Here is a 20,584-nt window from a genome sequence, read left to right as displayed (position 1 = left end):
AAACTGCTCTGAATGGACTTACATTTGTTCCCTAAAACCATGTTAAAAAATGAAGGCTCTTACATTTTCCCAGAATTTGTGCAGAAAAGGGAAAGTACATAATTGGCATTTTTAAAAATTTCTGACATCCAAAATAATGCATTCACACAAAACCAGGATCTCCCACGTTTAGCATAAAAAGAAAAAAAAAATACTGGATTAGAGATATAAAATCTCTGAGTAATGGTTAGGTTAATCCACCAACACCAAAGAAATTCAAGTGGTCAACAGTCTTGAAAATGCTTTATTGAAATGTGTGACTTAGTGCAGATGTGTTTGAAAGACCACAGCTTGAGAACTGGTTTTTGAAACTTCTCAACAACCAATCGAAAAAAAAATGAAAATCCCTACTGGGCTTGACTTCTAGTGTAACCAGAAGCCTGGTGTAAAGTTTTCCTTTAAACATTTTCCATTACAGAAACTAAAGAAAACAAAGCTATGATTGGAGTTTGAAGTTTCAGAGGAGAAGCAACAGTTTTTCAGACATGTAGGGTGACTTCTTTTTTGGTTACATTTGGATGAACATGGACTTCACAGTTCTCGGAAGAACACCGGAAAGGTGTTCAAGTCTGTATGCTTGTCATGTTGAAGAAACGGAGATACACGGACAGGAAAGGAAAAGGATGACAGGAGAAAGAGAGGAGACTAAGAAAAGGGCTCAGAGAAAACAGAACTGGAACGAGACATGATTAGGTTAAGTCTGGTTATAAATTTATCAGAAGCTGTGCGCACCTTTTTAAAAGTCCTAAATTTACATTCCAAAAACTGCCCTCCCAACCCCCAAACCCGCTGTCCCTGCCTTGGAGCTATTGTGAAAGTCTATGCACAAAAACCGAAACAGGAAATAAAAAATAACCCAGCCCTTCCAAACCCCAAAACAAACCCAAAAAAAAGCTGTACATTTTTTTTTACACATAGGATTAACAATATAGGCATATAGGTGGCATGATTCAATTAAAAGGCTTTACTTTTTATGCCAGAAAAAAAAAACCCAATAAATAAAAGGTGCTAAAATTAGCATTAAGAATTTGGTTGTAATATATTGACAAATCTGGGAAGGCAAATCCTCAAAGCTCCCCTGATACTGATCTGTCTCAGCAAACTACAAAGCAAATACATAAATAACGCAAAATATGATTGAGAATGTGAGATTTTTAAAAACAAAGACAACATAATTCAGGTTAACTCTGTTGAACAGTCAATAAATGAAATTCATCTACACCTGAATAAAACATATTTAACAATTGAAAAAATTTTAAACAACCACAAAAAGTAAAAACTTTAAACAAACATGAACAGGATTTGTTTTTAGGGCACACAAAGGCCCCTGCAGCAGATTCCAACGGTAGCTTTACTGGTGTGTCTTCTACAGATGAGTTAAAGAGACAGGCTGAGCTCCACACAGGCAAGATGACTAACAGGGAGACAGGACAGTCACACAGGGCGGAGTGCCACACCCGGCCACAATCCCCAGATTCCACTGCAGAGCTGGCTTTGTGCGTAGGAGGCACACAAAGAAAGGTGATTCAGGCAGACATTATTCAAAAGCTACTTCGTAGTGTAACCGTTGAATAATGTTTGGGAAAGCTTTGGGCTTTGTATTTTTTTTTTTTTAAGTTTTACTCCTTGTATTTAATTTTTTAAATAACAAGGTCACTAAAACTCATGCACGCTGCAAAAAACCTCATGCAGTAGTTAAGGTAAACCATCCAAGCAGTTTTTATTCATTAATATTCATAAATACACACAGCAGCTTCATTAGAGATTTCAATTTTCCTCTTCAGTTTGAATGTGGAGTATTAGGACAGCCTTTTGCATGTCAAGGTACAGGAAGCAGAGATCACCCCTGCACTGCTACCTACATTTACCTGCTAGAAGTAAAAATTAGTTAAGTGGAAATGATTATCATATATATTTTCTCTCTTCCTTTTGAATGTACACAATGTAACAAGAGTGACAGACCTGAAATTACAATCACCAAACAAACCCAAGATAGTTGTTGTCCACTTTCATTGGCAAATACAGCACAGAGGACATTGTCTGCGAATTGGGATGTCATCAAAGAGGAGGTGGTGGAGGCTCATTTCCTTTATTACTCTCTTTTAAATTTAGGTTTTCTAAAGCAACATCTAAAGGCATAATATCTACACAGCCCATAGCACCAAAATCTGCCATCTCCCCCCGATCATCCTCGTCTGAGGATGAGCTCTCTTCACGCACTAAAGTGGACAGAAGGAGCTCTTGGACAAACAGGCTGCGGTCTGCACGCTCGCTTTCCATGGACTGGCGCTCCGTTTCAGACATTTTAGGATCATTCAACCTGTTTAAGTTAAAAAGAAAAGACCTTATTGTTAAAAAGTCAATGAACAATGGCATGGCCAGTATCTACAGTGCTCTCCACTGTGCAAGTTTTACAGTTGGCAAAATTCAGAATGAGACATTGCTGGAATATCTGGCTCTAATTTATCCTTAATTGTGTTGAGACGAATTCCCCACATTTGTTGCAATACTGTTACCTGGAGGTGCAAATCTATGCTTTAATTAGACTCAATGAGAAAAAAAAATACATTTAGACTTTTTCCACTCCAGAGAAAGCTAGGTGAAAATTTTCTAAGGAAAACAGGATTTCTTATAGATTAGACGCTTGGGAAAGCATCTAACCAGAATTTCATCTGGGGGTAAATACAGGAAAATAAAAACACAAAAACAAAATCTGCAGTGAACAGAATATTCAACTGAAAAATATCCGAAAATTTCCTCTGACTTTTCTCTATTACTCTATTTAATTCTTCCTGGTATATGCAGAAGCTAGAGAGGGCAAGAAAACACATACACCCTCCTACATTTCTTCTACCAAGGACCTACCGTGTAGCAGGGCAGACGCAAGGTCTACCTGCCTGACTTGCTCCCCTGACACATGTACTTATGAGATCTGGGCTATGCTGGGAAACCCGGCTCATATGCACAGAGACTGGACAGATGTTAAGAGCTGAAAATTCTACTTACCACTTGTTACTAAACTTGTTAAATTACTTTAAAATGTCAATCTCTGGCCAGGTGCAGTGGCTCACACCTGTAATCCCAGCACTTTGGGAGGCTGAAATGGGTGGATCACTTGAGATCAGGAGTTCATGTCCAGCCCGGCCATCAGGGTGAAGCCCCTTCTCTACTAAAAATACAAAAATTAGCAGGGCGTGGTGGTGCATGCCTGTAATCCAAGCTACTTGGAAGGCTGAGGCACGAGAATTGCTTAAACCCGGGAGCCGGAGGTTACAGTGAGCCAAGATCGTGCCACTTCACTCTAGCCTGGGCAGCAGAGTGAGACTCTGTCTCAAAAAAAAAAAAAAGGTCAATCTCCAACAAAAAAATGATATAAAATTCTACTTAGTTTCAATACTGGTTTTCTCTACACTTTCAGTGGCAAAGAAAGGGAAACTAGCAGAAGCAATGGGGCAGCAAAAGGAACAAAGAGGGAGAATATGGGGACACTGAAAGGAGGCCCGGCAGGCACACATGACAGGTCTTCTCCCTGAGTACCCAGAGGCAGCACCCTGAGCCCAGAGACAGATCTATTCTATGCTGCCCTACTGCCTGGCACCTGCTCCCTGCTGTTCTACCAGCACTGCAAGGCACAGGAGCACCCCCATGCCACCATGGATGATACTAACGGCGGGTCGGGCTTTGCGTGCATTAGCTCATTTAACTCTCTGAGTTAGGGACTATTATTATCAACATTTTACAGGAAGAGGAAACTGAAGCAAAGGTTAAGTAATTTGCACAAAATCTCATAGGTGCTAAGTTCAAAACCACTAAATAATTAGGTATCTATGACTCAGAAAACAAAAGATCAAATTTCAGAACTGAAAGAATGCAAAAATATCTGAAAGGTAATTACAGAAAAGCCATAAAATCCACATTGAAAGGAAATGACTAAAAAAAATTAAGGATATCATAAGAGAGTATCTAATGGAATAGAAGATTGAGTAGACTACACGTTTTCAACCCAAAGCTATAAAAATATTACGAACTGAAGTCATTCCATGTTCTTAGCTTTGGAAAAGGTCTTTGGTAAAGAAAAAAAAATTTTAGAGAAGTTAAACCTTGTAACAGAAAGATAAAGAACGTAAAGAGGACTACCCACGTAACAACGAGGCGAACTAAAGACATACAGGCTGCGGCCTTCAGTCCTCGAAAGAACATGCAGTAACAATATTACTGTCTGTTTTTCAGGGAAGTAACTGAGAAGACACCTCATTCCTGAGAGGCAGGTAAAGTCTGCGTGTGAGGTACTGGTACTAGGTCTTGACTTCCTGATGAAATATAAAATTTAGGATATAAATGAAACTGCAAGGCTTGCGAGGATCTTCAAGTTGGGGTTAGCAAAATGAGCTGGTCCCATTGTCAAAAGATGAGATCTGGCCAGGCACGGTGGCTCCACAGCTGTAATCCCAGCACTTTGGGAGGCCGAGGTGGGCGGATGACCTGAGGTCAGGAGTTTGAGACCAGCCTGGCTAACATGGTGAAACCCCATTTCTACTAAAAATACAAAAAATTAGCCGGGTGTGGAGGTGTGTGCCTGTAATTCTTGCTACTTGGGAGGCTGAGGCAGGAGAATCGCTTAAACCTGGGAGGTGGTTGCAGTGAGCTGAGATCGTGCCATTGCACTTCAGCTTGGGCAACAAGAGCGAAACTCTGTCTCAAAAAAAGACCGATCTGACACACTCCAACAATCACTTTCTAAAAGGTCAACTATCTTGAACTCCAAAGAAACTGTGACCTTACCATCAGTTCCAGGGCAACATCAATAGGAACTGCCCCTGGTCAAAGAAAAGACCAAAAATAAGGCTTGGGCCCTATATATATCACATAAGAGCTGAGTGACCAGAGACCAGGATCTCTCCTGAATACACTGCAGCCGTTCTCCTTGCCTTGAAAATTCACAATGCATGTTAATACATGTGAAGTTCTGAGAAGCCCAACAGTAAATAATCTCTTTATTCTTCTTACTTTGCTTTCTCTGACCTTATTAATTGGGGGTGGAATAACATAATTACATATATTCCTTAGAATATATGAAGTTAAGAGAGTATTTCTGGGGAAATATTGCCTTAAATAAATCATATGATACAATAAAATATGTGGACAGTGGTTTGCAAATTACATGGTACCATACAATGTACAGTATCAGATGACAGAAGGGGAATTTCAAGAAGCTACAACCAGAATTCAGAGAGAGCACTCAGAGGTCACTCCTACCATGCTCTGAGAGTTGGGTGTGGAATAAATGCACAGACAAGCTCACTGAGTAGTTTGGGTCTTAAAAAAAAAAAACAAAAAAAAAAAAAAAAAAAAAAGCATAGGGCAAGGGTGGACAGGAAGATGTCTTTTCCAAAGGGCACTGGCAAGACATTCCACCCACAGTTCTGTGAACTCTCAGTAGAAATGCACACTAGTACATCTCCTTTTTGAGGCAGGAACTTAGATGTGGTATGCTACAGACCTGCTGCTGGTCAGTCCCTATAGGTAAGGCTGCATGGCAGCAGGTAGCTCCATCTGTGGCCCTGTGGTTCTCTTACATTAAAGCAGCATTATCTGCTAATAACCAGGCACAGTTCCTGACCTAGCAGAGGTAATTCAAAGGTAAATTACCCATTTACATTTTTTTTCTTGGTTTCATAACAAATAATAATGAATACCATTAATTGGGCCTTTACTATAGGGCAGATACTGAGCCAGACCATACACATACCAGTATTCCATTTCATCCTCAAAATAATTCTCTCTCTAGAGGCAAAACTTCTGGGATACTGATGATAAAATTGAGGTTTGGAGGAGTGAAATGACTTGCCTGAGGTCCAAAACTTGCAAGTGGCAAAGCTGGGGCTCTAGTCCAGGGATTTTCAAGCATTTTTTATTCTGCACCCACACTATGTTATTTATAACCATACACATGCACCACTGGATTAACAGAGTATGAGATAAAAGAAATATAAGTAGAAATTATAATATTTTCTTCTGACATCCCAATGAATTGTCATACACACTGCATTTTGGAGATAATGATGTATTACACAAACTCTATTCTTCATTTTAGTGTTCTTTCTTTATATTCCTCTCTGCTCCCTTAAAAGCCCAAATTAGTCCAGGTTCATTATCTGTTGAGGCTAAGTCTCCACTCATCATTGCTCTTTTAAAAATTCTTTATGTTCCTGAAAGTCACATAAAATGCCTATGAAGTTCTGGCAGACAAATACATACAGTTGCTAACAGTTTCAGAAGCAAACAGGAACTCCATCCAGTAAAGTAGTTTACTGTTGTACTGAATATTATTTATACCATGGGAAGTCATTTTTTTTAACAGTTACTTTTGTGTGCCAACCATAAAAATTTAAATCTAGCTTTTTTAGAAATTCATAGGAGAAAACTGTCACTGTATTATGAAATCCTTCTTATACCTTTTAATATTTCACAGTAGATTAAAACTGGCAATAAAAAGCAATGTTAATTATGATAAATGCACCTAATATGAACCATATATATATATATAATGATATAGTGTTTAATGTTTTATGGGTACTATGGCAAAACAATTCATATTATATGATGATATATACCTTGAGAACAAGAAGACCAGTTATTTTATTTTAGAGACAGGGTCTCACTCTGTCACCCACCCTGGAATGAATGGCATAATCTTGGCTACTGCAACTTCTGCCTGCAGGGCTCAAACAATCCTCCCGCCTCAGCCTCCTAAGTAGCAGGGACCACAGGTGCGCACCATCACACCTGGCTAATTTTTGTAGAGATAAGATTTCACCATGTTGCCCAGGGTGGTCTGGAACTCCTGGGCTCTGGCAATATGCTTGCCTTGGCCTCCCAAAGTGCTGGGATTACAGGTGTGAGCCACTGGGTCTGGCCCAGTATTCTTAATTTATCTAAAAGAATTACTATGTTTCACATTCTTCGGGAAATACTGAATATGCAGTTTTAATCAGAGATTTGTGAGTTTTAATCAAACACAGAATTATAAAGAAATATATATGCACAAAAGAGAAAAGATAATTCCAGACTGTAGTGGCAATAAAATACTACTTCCCAAACAAAATTCTATTAACAAATGAGCTACCTTGTTAAAAGAAACTGGGAATTCTGGAGAGTCTGCTGACTGCTTTCTGTATTAGCTATGTTGGTTGTTGCTGTGGATTGTGTGATTGTAGTGGTGACACTGCTTGTGTTAGTACGCCGGGTTGCGTTGCGTGCGGTCTCCAGTTGTTGCCGTGCTGCCTGGGCATGCTGCCGTTCTAGCTGCAGCTGCATCTGCAGTTGTTGTAACTGAGAAGCGGAAGGGCCAGAGGAATTAAGCTGTCCTCCTGCAGAACGTCTCACTCCTGATAACTGAGATAAAAGCTCTGCCAATGGAAATGAAGACAATTAATGTCTGCTTAATACTGAGGAAAACAAAACGCTACAGATCACTCTTTTACTGGAACAACATCAAAAGCATTGTGAACAGGTAGGTAACCACAGCAGCAGAGAGTTTCAGTTAAGAGCTGAATACCTTCTAGAATGCCTCCTGGAGGCAGGAGTTACTGTGTACAGAGAACGCAAATGCATACGAATATCGACCCAGACCCAACTATGTTTGCTTTAAGTAAAACTTAAATTGTCTTTAAAATTATCTGCATAATAGACTAATTTAGTTAAGCTTTCTCTTAGTATTTAATGAAGTGGTTTATCTGCGGGCCCAATTATAATATAAGCTTTCTCAATATGTGTTTCATGGAAGCAGGGATGAGGTCTACTGTTGACTATATTCCCAGCTCTCAGAACAGGGCCTGATATAGCAGGAATTCAAACATTTACTGAATGACTGAATGAATTATTAGGATTTAGTCCAAGAGGCCTGGATCATTTCTGATAGTGGCCCTTGAACACTCGCCTCTGCCTTCTCCCTCTAGTACCTTTTGGTACTGCTGTTTCAGAGTACCACTGCAGTAGGTACCACTAGCAGTGCTCAGCAAGGCTCCTGAGAACCTGTTGCATCTGACTGTACAGCGTACTTAGTGGCCTGTTATGATCCAGACTGTCTTGTGTCCATAAGGCTGTACTCATTAAGAGAGGTGTAGACCTTTGCCCCTGCACCCTCATCTACGTAAGGTGCAGTGAAATGCCTTCTTCCAAGTGGAGGGTCTACCTCGCTTATAGGGAACCGATGATTGCCTTGCACACACTCTTAGGCCAGCAAAAACTCTTTATCATTAAAACTCATTAACAGTTTCTGTTTTCTTCTTCACTGTTGCTTTATCCCAGGCTTTTGATAGCACTCTTACACCACTCTTTCATGGAATATACAGTCTATCACTAAAATAAACTAATTTTCACTGACAGAAAAAAAACAAGTGAAAATTTCTCAAATTTGAATTCTGCTCTCAGAAACTACTTTAATTTTTAGTGTCTGCCACCAAAATAGCAGGTAAATATTCCCTTTGGATGAAGAAATATTTTTTAAATCCCCCAAACTCAGTTTGTTAGGCTTTTGTTCTTGCACACCCAAATGTTCAAAGCACATTTGGAATTAAAATTTTATATGGTATATCTAACTTTTTAATAACATGATAGGTGTAAAATTATTCTTAGGTTTTTTTTTCTTTTTAAAATTTTTATTTTAGATTTGGGGGTACATGTGAAGGTCTGTTACACAGTTAAACACATCACGGGGGTTAGTCGTACATATTATTACATCACGCAGTACCCAATTAAGTCCAGTACCTAACAGTTATCTTTCTGCTCCTCTCTCTCTTCCCACCCTTCCCCAGTGTCTGCTGTCTCCTCCTTTGTGTTCCTAAGTTGTCATTTAGCTCTGATGTTCTCAGTTTCTATTACAGATTTACACTTACCAGTGTTTCAGGTGTTCTGCAGGGCACCTCATGGCTTCCAGGTAGGTGCACACTTCACTACATGGACACATTTCAGAATTGTTGCTTTAAATGTGTGCACACGTCCCACAGTCTTACCACTTGTCTGCTTGGTGTGTCTTGCAGATTGTCAGGCTACAGTGATTTCTTATATTTTATTCTGACCCTGTGTTCTGCTACCAACTTCCCAGGTTTGTCATGTACTAGACCAGTGACATGGCCAGGTTCAAAAACTGTGTATTTTTGTTTTTGTTTTTTTTTTAAGATTTTCCCCAAGCTATTAAACATGTACCTTTCAGTATGTTCTACAACAATATAGTTCTCAAATCAAGATCAGGACATTAAGTCCTACTTTCCTTTCTTCCATGAGAAGAGCTTAATTTTTTAGTCTTGTCAATTAGCTATAGATAACAGTTCTGAAATGTGTCCATGTGGTGGAATGTGTACCTGGACGCCATGAAGCGCCCTGCACAACACCTGAGATAGGCATAAATCTGTGATAGAATTTTACAGATAACATGTTCTTAAAAATGTTAGCTATGTCTTATAAAACCTTAATTTCAAATGTGCTTTGGACATTTGTTATGTGTACTTACGGAGGTTTAACCATGAAATTTTGGAGGTATTCAAACTGAAATCTTTTATGATTTCCTTGGGCTTCAATAGAGGCCACAAATACAACATAAAACCATTTTTCATCATCTTATGTCTCTAAGAACAGAAGTCTCCCACTCCCTTTACCTGCAGGAGACATGTTCCAAGACCCCCAGTGAATGGCTGAAATGGGCATCTGGATAACACAGAACCCTATATGTTTTTTCCTATATATACTAATCTGTTGTGCTCAAGTTTAATTTATAAATTAGGCACAGTATGAGATTCACAACAAAAGAGAGTAAATCTAAAAATACACCATGAAAGTTATGTGATGTGGTCTCTCTCCCTCTCAAAGGATCTTACTGCCCTGTACTCACCTATTTTTTGACTGTAGTTGGTTACGGGTAACTGAAACCCAGGAAAGCAGAACCACATACGAGAGGGGGACTACTGGACTTAAGTGATACCAGAAGAGTATGAATTACTTTATGTTAAGTATCTGCTTTGAACACATTTTACACTTTTAAAGTATTTGGCAATTTTGTGAAGGAACATGGCTTATGATCAGAGAGGTGAGGCTACAAAAATCTCACAATTTTTTTTTTTTTTTGAGACAGGGTCTCACTCTATCACCTAGGCTGGAGTGCAGTGGTGCGAGCTCGGCTCCCTGGAACCTCCACCTCCCAGGCTTGAGTGATTCTCATGCCTCAGCCTCCTGAGTAGCTGCGATTACAGGCGCCCACCACCACATCTGGCTGATTTTTGTATTTTTAGTAGAGATGGAGTTTGGCCATGTTGGCCAGGTTGGTCTTGAATTCCTGGCCTCAAGTGATCCACCCGCTCCAGCCTCCCAGAGTGTGAGCCACCGCACCTGGCATCACAAAAAGTTTTAAAAGGAGCTCCTCCTTCCCCTGCCATTTCCCTTATTAATGTGAAACTAACTTACCAGCTATAGGATCCATGGCTTCCCTATTGCTTGGAGAATATGAACTTTGAGAAGAAGAAAGTCCACCAGTAGAACTGCTAGTAAAGTGCATGTTTGATCTACGAGCACGAGGACCTCCTAATCCCCGGCCAGGGTGAAACATTCTACGTACATGTCGAACACCACTCGATTCATCATAACCCAAAAGTTAAGAAAAAAATGAAAATATTTCACAGAAAGAAAAAAAAAAATCACTTGAGCCCTTGCTAGACAGATATAAAGACTTCCTGAATTGTAAGCATTTAAAAACAGCACATTTAACTTAAAAGTGCAAATGTCCCAACTCTATCTATGAGGGAGGGCTATTAACCCTAAAAAAACACTCAAATATAAGGCAACATGTGAGTGTGTGTGTGTGTATTGGCTGTGTGAGGTAAGAAAGCTTCTCTATATAGCTCATGAAATCTCAAATACCACCTATAATGAAAAAGGAATAATATTGAATTTATATTCAGCAGATCAAAGATTCCTTTTGGATTATTAGTTTTAATCTGTCTTCAAGCTTCTTTCCAATGCTGCTGCTAAGCAGAAAACAGATTTGCATTTCTTGTGTAAGACACACAGACAGATTAACATGACATTTATCACGAAGTCAAATTCCCAGCAGCCTCAACCATCTTATATAGCTGAGTTTGAGTCAAACTGAAAAAGGTCCTGAGTCGCAAATAGCTGTCAAAACTCATGAAGACAACCCTACGTTTCCACAAAGGCAAATAAGAGGTGGGGGAGGCCAGATCATATAGAAGAGATTTTTCCTTTAAAGCACCAAACAGACCAGCTTTATAATGCAGATTCATTTTTTTGCTGGCTTCTCAGTTTTTCAGCTGATGGTTCTGGAGTTATTTAAGGACCAGACGGGCAGCTCCAGGAGGCCTTCAGGTGTCACTGTACATGCAGTGTTCCATCATATTAATAAGGATGGTTTGGGTTTTAGAGAAAGTGATACGATCATATTTATATATTTGATAATTTACATATTATGATTTTATATATATATGTATTTTGAGACAGGGTCTCACTTTGTTGCCAGGCTGAAGTGCAGTGGTACAACCATAGCTTACTGCAGCCTTGAGCTCATGGGCTCAAGCCATCCTTCTACTACAGCCTCTTGAGTAGCTGGGACCACAGGTGTGTGCCACCATGGCCAGCTCATTATTTTGGTAGAGACGGGGTCTTCCTATGTTGTCCAGGCTGGTTTCGAACTTCTAGGCTCAAGTGATCCTCCCACCTTGGCCTTTCAAAGTGCTGGGAGTATAGGCATGAGCCACTGTACCCAGCTGGTGACAGTTTTAGACGAACAATTCATAACCTGAAACCAGAAGCAAAGACCACAAAATTAATCGCTCTGGTAGGCCAGTAATCTCAGGGAACACTGCCAGCAACTGTTGAGAGATAAGGAAGGGAATGAAGAAATAAAATCAGGAGGCTGGGCGTGGCGGCTCACACCTATAATCCCAACACTTTGGGAGGCCGAGGCGGGCGGATCACTGAGGTCAGGAGTTCAAGACCAGCCTGGCCAATATGGTGAAACCCCATCTCTACTAAAAAAAAAAATACAAAAACTGGCCAGGCGCAGTGGCTCATGCCTGTAATCCCAGAACTTTGGGAAGCCAAGGCGGGCGGTCAGGAGTTCGAGACCAGATTGGCCAAGAGACCGGCCTGGCCAATATGGTGAAACCCCATCTCTACTAAAAATACAAAAATTAGCTGGGCATGGTGGCGGGCACCTGTAATCTCAGCTACTTGGGAGGCCGAGGCAGGAGAATTGCTTGAAGCCAGGAGGTGGAGGTTGCAATGAGCTGAAGATCGTGCCATTGCACTCCAGCCTGGCCGACAGAGTGAGACTCAGACTCAAAAAAAAAAAAGAAAAGAAAAGCAGGAAAGGAAATGTAAAGCTAGAGCTGACCTTACGCTATCCTACTTAGGAACTGGGCAGGAAATGGCTCTCTTTGGAGAAAGAGACCCCAAAAAGGAAAGGAACACTAAGATGCACACCTGCCCCCACCATCTCACCACACCACAGCCACAACAGGGTAAGGCAGCAGAGGAACAGAGAGGGAAAGCAAATAATGCCTCTTCATATTTAACTAATTAAATTTTAATTTGGATTAACATTTTCCGCTTTTGTATGAAAATGCCATCCTGGAAGACATAATCTGGTCAAACTGCCTTAAAAAAATCTAATTATAGTGAACTAAAGATGAAGGACAAGTCAACTTTCACTTAGTGAAAATGGTTCATGCAACAGTGATAGTATATAAAAAGAGAAATCAATTGCATCTCAACACTGAGTCACTTCTAGGAAAAGTTCAAATAAGTAAAAATAATTTGGAGATTACTTTTCCTCTTTTGGGGGATATTATCCTTAAAAATAATGAAAATGACAAGCTGGATGCAGTGGCACTTGTGTGCCTATAGTCCCAGCTACTCAAGAGACTGAAGCAGGACGATCACTTGAGCTCGGGAGTTTGAGACCAGCCAGGTCGACACAGCGAGATCCTGTCTCCAAAACAAAAAATCAAAATGACAAACATTACAAACAACTCTTTTCCTTGTCATCTCTTAAAAGGATATTAAATCTCTAGGGGCTCTGTGTTCAAGTGTAAGATGAGCTGCAAAGTCATCCGTGACATGATTAGGATCGCCTCCAGGTAACGCTGCACATATTGGACAAATCTGAAATGGAAGTAAAGAAAGCAGCTTAATAAATGAATGTCAATAAGACATCTTTCCGGACGAGTATTCTGTTGTTTTACTATTATCAAGTTTTAACCATAAAAAACTCAGCAGATCCTGAATTAGTGAAAACCAGTAGAAGCCTAAGCAAGAACTGTTCACACAAGGTCCCTCAGGGTCAAACACAACAGTTTCAGACACACCAAACTTGATCTCTGGCAGGGCCTTCTAACAGCCTGCCTGATTCATTCGTATGGCCTAGCAAAATAGTTTCCATTAAAAAGACTTTAAAAATATGCTATTTAGTGCACATTTATGTTTAAGTCCAGTCTTGAATGGTAAAGACAGATACAAGCCTATGGCACACTTCTCCAAAGTAAGCTATACTTGAGAGACAATTCCCAAATAAGACAGCAGAGGTCTGATTAAATGCAACTGTGCAAACATTCAACAGATATGTTGACTGTAAGACAGATTATGATTACTCATAATATGCAAATGTGGTCTATAAATTTATGAATGTGACTTCCAAGGGGCATATTGAATGGAAGTCAATTTTTTAACCTTATTTTCCAAAGAAATGGGTGGTAGGCCATAAGCTTGTAACCAGGTCAGGCTCAAGGAGTAGAAGCTCAACTTTCCATGGGCCTTTTGGCAAGAGACAGGAGAAAGTAGGAATAAAATGATGTGTACACAGTCACGGTTTGGGGAGTGGGTGACAAGTTGGGAAGGCGGTGTCTATAGTTAACAGAATTGGTGAAACAGGGAAGGAGAGGGGAAGGATAGAAAGAATGAGGAACTTTTTAAAGAGGAAAGGCCCTTACTCTTCCGAAATTCAAATGGGCAGATAATGTTCTAACAATGGTAGCCAAGCCTTGAAGTATGAACAATTTCAATCTTAAAGAACAGGGCCAAGAAGAAAGGTCTGAAGCAAGGGGCATGACCAAAGGGAGCCCCAGGAAGTGCACAGTTCAAGTGGTAGACTTGTGTCTTTATAAATAAATAAGAAGGTTAAAGACAGGATACGTGATTCATCTTGCTAGTACTTGAGCCAAAATTCTTTCACCTAGGCAAAATCTAGGCAATTGGTCAGCCTTATTATCTGCTGACAGCACACTGGGAGTAGGTGGTAGTGCTAGAGATGAGGGGAGATGCGAAAGGTGAGACTTGGAAGGACAATCCTGGGGTATGGAGGGAAAACAAACTGCTCTGATTCCTGGAGCCCAAACAAACATAACTTTCCATCATCTAACAACTAGACAGCAGAAGTCCCCTGAGAGTTCAACTCTGATTTGGTATCAGTCTCTCTTATGCCTAATCAGCTGTCCTGATTATGTGACTCAGGACTCTGAGAAATATCCTCAGGAAAACCTAAATATGTTCATGAGAAATAACATTTAAGCATGACAGTGTGCAAAAGAACTAGAGAGGTCACAATGGAATGTGATGAGGCAAATGAGAAAAAGTAGTAGATAGACCTGTCTATGCCTTTCTTAAAAGATGCCAGGAAGGTGGTCAGATTCTTTCCTCTGTCAGTAAAGTAGCTGTATGTGTCACAAGTTTACAGATTATCCACTCTCTCTTTACCAGGAATTTAACTTCTACTATCTGTACCATTCCTGTACTCTGACATTACCTGGTTATGTCTGATATACCTATTTTACTTTTCATGTGCTTCTGGTCTTACCTAGCTAAACTGTAAACTCTTTGAGAGATGCAGCACAGTATGATTGGTCTTTGGTTTTAAACTCCAGACAGATTTGCTTTAAAAAAAAAAAAAAAAAAAAAAAGGACCAGCAATGTTTGGAGAAACAGAAAAAATGTTCCAGTTATTTAAAAATAAAACAAGCTACCTTAGAGACTCATCATTTTGAAAAAGTTAACAAGTGCTGGGTTATAGTCTTACTACAATATTATAAGGCTGTATAAGATTTTTATTTAAAGAGAAAATAACCACCAAAAGGAAAAGTCATCTTTCTTCTAAGATACCTTCCTTTATATTGGCCTTCAGGTAAAATCTATAAACAACTTGAGCTCTCCAGAGATTGCTGCAGAGGCTTCAGTACTTGAGGGGACATAAAAATGTTGGCAGATGAGAAAAGTCTCCACAAGGATATAAATTCCTAGAAGGAAAACAGAATGGGAAGCAGAGATACCAAATGTACTAAGAATGTCCTAATAAGATAGATAATTTAACAAGTAGAAAAGTACCTTTAAGAGGAGGATATAAAATAAAGCCAAGATCCTTCCTTATTGTGTATTGACTTTGGTTCTATACTCAAAATTTTTTTTATTTCACTGGAGTAACTATGTTAAGATGGCAGGATGAAGGTATTCAGAACTGCTTCATTCATAGAGAAATAATATAAAACCAACCAATCAACCAACCAAAATTCCATAACGTCTAGGGATAAAGAATTACTGAGGATAAGAAATTACTATGGCGGGAGGATCACCCAGGTTGACAGCTAGCATAGAAAATCAAGAGGCTAGGCAAGGCGTGGTGGCTCATGCCTGTAATCCCAGCACTCTGGGAGGCTGAGGCGGGTGGATCACGAGGTCAGGAGTTCAAGACCAGCCTGACCAACATGGTGAAACCCCATCTCTACTAAAAAATACAAAAATGAGCTGGGCGTGGTGGCACATGCCTATAATCCCAGCTACTCAGGAGGCTGAGGCAGGAGAATCACTTGAACCCAGGAGGTGGAGGTTGCAGTGAGCCAAGATCGCACCACTGCACTCCAGCCTGAGCGACAGAGACTCCATCTCAAAAAAAAAAAAAAAAAAGGAAAAAAGAAAATCAAGAGGCTAGATTTAGAACCAAGTGGAAGATGTTGCCACACTTGGGTCACATAAAGTGAACTCAGATGAGGACTTGGAAAGGAAAACTAAGCTCAGATGCTGATGTGACCACAGAGGCCTGGTCATCTTTTAGGTTTTACATTTTATATTTAGCAAGCTAACTTACGCTTTAAGACAAAAATGCTTGTTCTTAAGACTGTGTTTTCTGAAAGGAAATGAAGGGAACAAGAGGAAGAAAAAAAAAGGAGAGCAAAGCGGGGCAAGAGAAATGGAAAAGAGGTGGTGGGGAGTGGGAGGAAGCAAGCCACTGTACCACTCATGGCCACAAACACTTCTTAGTTTTGAGTGTGTCTTTATTTCCACATCATGGTGCCTAATATCTCTTACAGCACAGGAAAACTCAACACAAGGGTAATTTTAGGGTACTGACCCTAAAATTATGACAGCTTGTCAACATTAATATTTATAATACTTCCACTGCCACATGATAGAGTAGTATCTGTTATTTGTACAGGAAAATTCCATGTAACACACAAGCTTAAAATTATAACAACTTATCAATTAAGATTTACTTAACTGGCTTAAGTCAGTATTTCTTTAATTTGGCTAAGAATATAAATCATCGCTGGGCGCGGTGGCTCACGCCTGTAATCCCAGCACTTTGGAAGGCCAAGGCAGGCAGATCACGAGGTCAGGAGACTGAGACCATCCTGGCTAACACAGTGAAACTCCATCTCTACTAAAAATACAAAAAATTAGCTGGGCGTGGTGGTGGGCGCCTGTAGTCCCAGCTACTCGGGAGCCTGAGGCAGGAGAATGGCATGAACCCGAGAGGCGGAGCTTTCAGTGAGCCGAGATTGTGCCACTGCACTCCAGTCTGGACGTGTCTCCAAAAAAAAAAAAAAGAATATAAATCGTCAGGGCCAGGTGCAGTGGCTGACGCCTATAATCCCAGCACTTTGGGAGGCCGAGGCAGGTGGATTGCCTGAGGTTAGGAGTTTGAGACCATTCTGGCCAACATGGTGAAATCCCATCTCTACTAAAAATACAAAAAATTAGCTGGGCATGGTGGTGTGCGCCTGTAATCCTAGCTACTCAGGAGGCTGAGGCAGGGGAATTGTTTGAACCAGGGAGGTGGAGGTTGCAGTGAGTCAAGATGGAGCCACTGGATTCCAGCCTGGGTGACATAGCGAGACTCCGTCTCAAAAAAAAAAAAAAAGAATATAAATCATCTGGAGCAATTGTTAAAAATACAGTTTCCTAGTCCTGGAAATAGAGGGATTTAACAATCTATTTTGACAAAGGTCCTGGTTGATTATTAACAAACTATGTAAGTTTGGCAAATACAGTTTAAATATACAATGATATTCAAAAACTGTATTTACTCTGTTATACGAAAACACCAAATGTTATTGTTACCTAACATAACAAAAAAATTTGGATTCACAAATGTTCCTGCCATTCTCAGTGTCGTCTCTGCTATTGCTTGAGTTTCCTCTTCTCCTTCACCACGCCACTGAGGGTCACCATCAATCTTGCTTTTTATCTGTAGCCCCTTTGGAAGCCTTTACTAATTGAGGTAAGGTCCCATTCCAAGAACATACAGAGTCTCCATTTTTCCACGTGGTTCCAGCGCATGACTGCCAGCCAGCAACCAGTTAGGGCACATTATATAGCACAGTTGCCAATGTCTTTAAAACATACCTTCTGAAGTCATTACTCCACATATAAACACCGAGTCACTGCTGAATGCACAGAACTTTTCCTCTATGAAAGCACCTGAAGTCAGCATGCGTGATTTTTTTTTAAACAACAGCTCCACACATTCTTCCCCATACAGTTATCAACCATTCTAAGGCAAGTTTGGATTTCCTCTCGCCTCTCTCTTGAACTAATACAACCACATCAGACAGCATTCTCTCTCTGGGTACTATGCACAGCTTTAAAAACTGTTCTTTATAACCACCTTCCTATTTCTAGTTCAAGGATCTATGCTATGAAATCCAGGTAAACTGGTAAAGTTAAAGTTCTGACTGTTATATTGTATAATTTTGTTACCATGGACTAATCCATTAAGCATTTACTGAGTACCAAATCAGAACTAACTTAACACTTTAGGTTAAAACATTATCAAGAAATGAGCATAGTTCCTGCCAATATTAAAGTTCATATGAATTTCATTTCTTTTTAAAAACTGGGGCCAAAATTGGGGCAGGGCACAGTGGCTTATCCTTGTAACCCTAACACTTTGGGAGAATGAGGCAGGGGGATCACTTGCAGACAAGAGTTTGAGACTAGCCTGGGCCACCCAGTGAGAAGCAGTCTCTACCAAAAAAATTTTTTTTTTAAATTGGTGTATATTTTTCATTATTTCTTCAAACTGGGGTACAATTCACGTCTCTGCTTTTGAGCGGCTCTTAGAACTCAGCCACAGAAACACCCAGGCTTATTATGCCAAGGGATTTTCTGATCACCTGCAATACAATGGGGGGAATGGGGTTTAAAACACTTTTTCCACAGAAGAGTAATGACCCAAAAAGACTCATCCGAATTTAAAGCCAACACACAAAACCTGTTGACACGTGTTATACTTTAGTGCTTATACAAAAAAAAAAAAAAAAAAAAATTAGAAGAACGACATTCTATTGAGCTAACTAACTGCCACGGCCAATGACAACTTCAGGCTTTTGGATCTCCTTCCCAATTAAAAGTATTAGTTTATCCTACAAAATCTGCAGATATAATGAATACAAGACAGAAACTGAAGTTTTGCTTTGAGAATATACATAAAGGACTAGTGGATGATCTATGCTACATGGTCAAGAAACTCCTTTTGGGCCTTGTAGAACCATCTAGCTTGTAGCTACCTGCACCTTGGCCATCCATTTTGCCAATATAAATAAAGGTCCTTTCAAGAGTTGAGTGAGCGCACTGTTCAACTAGATTACAATCTAATTTTCTGCTGCTGCAGTGAACAGTTAATAAGTGTCCAATTATAAGTGAAATTAACTTACAATTGTGAATTACTTCATATTAAATTATTTTCCCTCTCAATTCCATTCTCCCATAATGCTGAAGTTAGATTTATCACTGGCTTCTAAAAAGCAGCATCTACATGTAATTTCATGTAATTTAGGAAGTCCTAAAAAGCAATTATGTTTTACATTTAAACATGGTTCTTGTACAAAAATTTATGTGTATGACATCTTGGGAATTCACAAAACTTGAAATAGTATTAATATAATTTAGCAATACTGAAAAATAATTCCAAAGAAATCAGAAAGCAGTTCACAAAAGGGCTTGCACTCCTGTGAGAATCTAACGATGTAGCTGATCTGACAGGAAGTGGAGTTCAGGCGGTAATGCCCGCTGGCCCACTGCTCATGTTCTGCTCTGTGGCTCGGTTCCAAACAGGTCATAGACGGGTACTCGTCTGGTCCCGTCTGTGGCCCAGGGGTTGGGGAACCCTGGTCTAGAGGACACATGAAGGTAATGTGGGACAAAGCAAGACAGCAAACAGAGCATTCAGAAAGGAACATGTTAACAGGAATAGAAAAGGAGATATAGCAAGTTGTTGTGTAGATATAATCCCCCAAACCAAAATGATGTAAATCCCTCTTGAATTCCCTAATTCAAAAATGCAAAACATTGAAGGGTGAGAGAGGACACACAGTATTATCACCTGGACAATTACATGTAACTGTAGCACACTGGAGTTGATAATATGTTTCACATATATACAGAGAGGCATTCAAAACACTTAACAACTGGTATGGCACAGGCACCAATCCTTCGGAATGGACACTAGTCAGCATGCTACACTTGACTGCACCTGCTGAATGCCAGCCCTGCCTCTAGGACTTGACCCATATGACCTGAAGAAATCTTGTACTTTAATATTAAAGATTCTTATCTGCCTGCCATTTTTCACTTTGAAATGTCTGGGTGTATGGGTGGGAACAGAGGTAGATATAGTATTCATGTGAAGATTAAGGGCTAATGAGGAGAGATAAATCCTTAAAATATTCCACAAAAGCCAATATGAAAATAGAGTGACAAACTGCCTTGGGCTATGTACCAAAAGCCTGGAAACTTAATGAAGGCATAAACACAACTCACAAGAAATAGACCATGAAACCATTTGCAGGTGGTGGGTATTTAATTTTCAAACTATGTATCAGGTATGCCAGAGTGTAAACAACAAATTTTGAGTATTTACTTTCCGGGGGGTGGGGGTTGGGGAGCAAACCAACAAGAGGCAACGTTATGGAAAACTGGGTTGTCTTGCCCTTGTGGGGAGATGAGAATACTATACTAGGGACTACTGGCTGATAATAATAATAATAATATATATTATTACTTGTTATATATCATTATATATATTTATTAATGATAATATAATGCTATTTATATATTATATATAATATATATAATAATACATAATTTTTTTTTGGAGACAGGGTCTTGTTCTGTCATCCAGGCTGCAGTGCAACGCAGTGGCACAATCATGGCTCACTGCAGCCTCAACCTCCTGAGCTCAAGCAATTCTCCCACCTCAGCCTCCCAAGTA

At 39.9% G+C, this 20,584-nt stretch overlaps 1 protein-coding gene across 1 annotated transcript in view; it reads right to left on the bottom strand.

Moving 5' to 3' along the window:
- Positions 1 to 263: 263 nt before the first annotated feature.
- KCMF1 (potassium channel modulatory factor 1) overlaps positions 264 to 20,584 on the bottom strand; it is an 82,926-nt gene continuing 62,605 nt past the window's right edge. The window contains exons 4-7 of the mRNA XM_025354774.1: positions 13,111 to 13,212; positions 10,498 to 10,672; positions 7,166 to 7,448; positions 264 to 2,359 (exon numbers count right to left, since the gene is read on the bottom strand). Of these exons, the coding sequence (XP_025210559.1) occupies positions 2,098 to 2,359; positions 7,166 to 7,448; positions 10,498 to 10,672; positions 13,111 to 13,212 (822 nt within the window). The 3' untranslated portion in view covers positions 264 to 2,097. The remainder of the gene's footprint in view (positions 2,360 to 7,165; positions 7,449 to 10,497; positions 10,673 to 13,110; positions 13,213 to 20,584) is intronic.

The sequence above is a fragment of the Theropithecus gelada genome, chromosome 13 (assembly GCF_003255815.1).
Source record: "Theropithecus gelada isolate Dixy chromosome 13, Tgel_1.0, whole genome shotgun sequence".
Lineage (NCBI taxonomy): Eukaryota > Metazoa > Chordata > Mammalia > Primates > Cercopithecidae > Theropithecus > Theropithecus gelada.
Note: the sequence above shows the minus strand (reverse complement) of the source record. Positions and strands in the feature narration are given on the sequence as shown.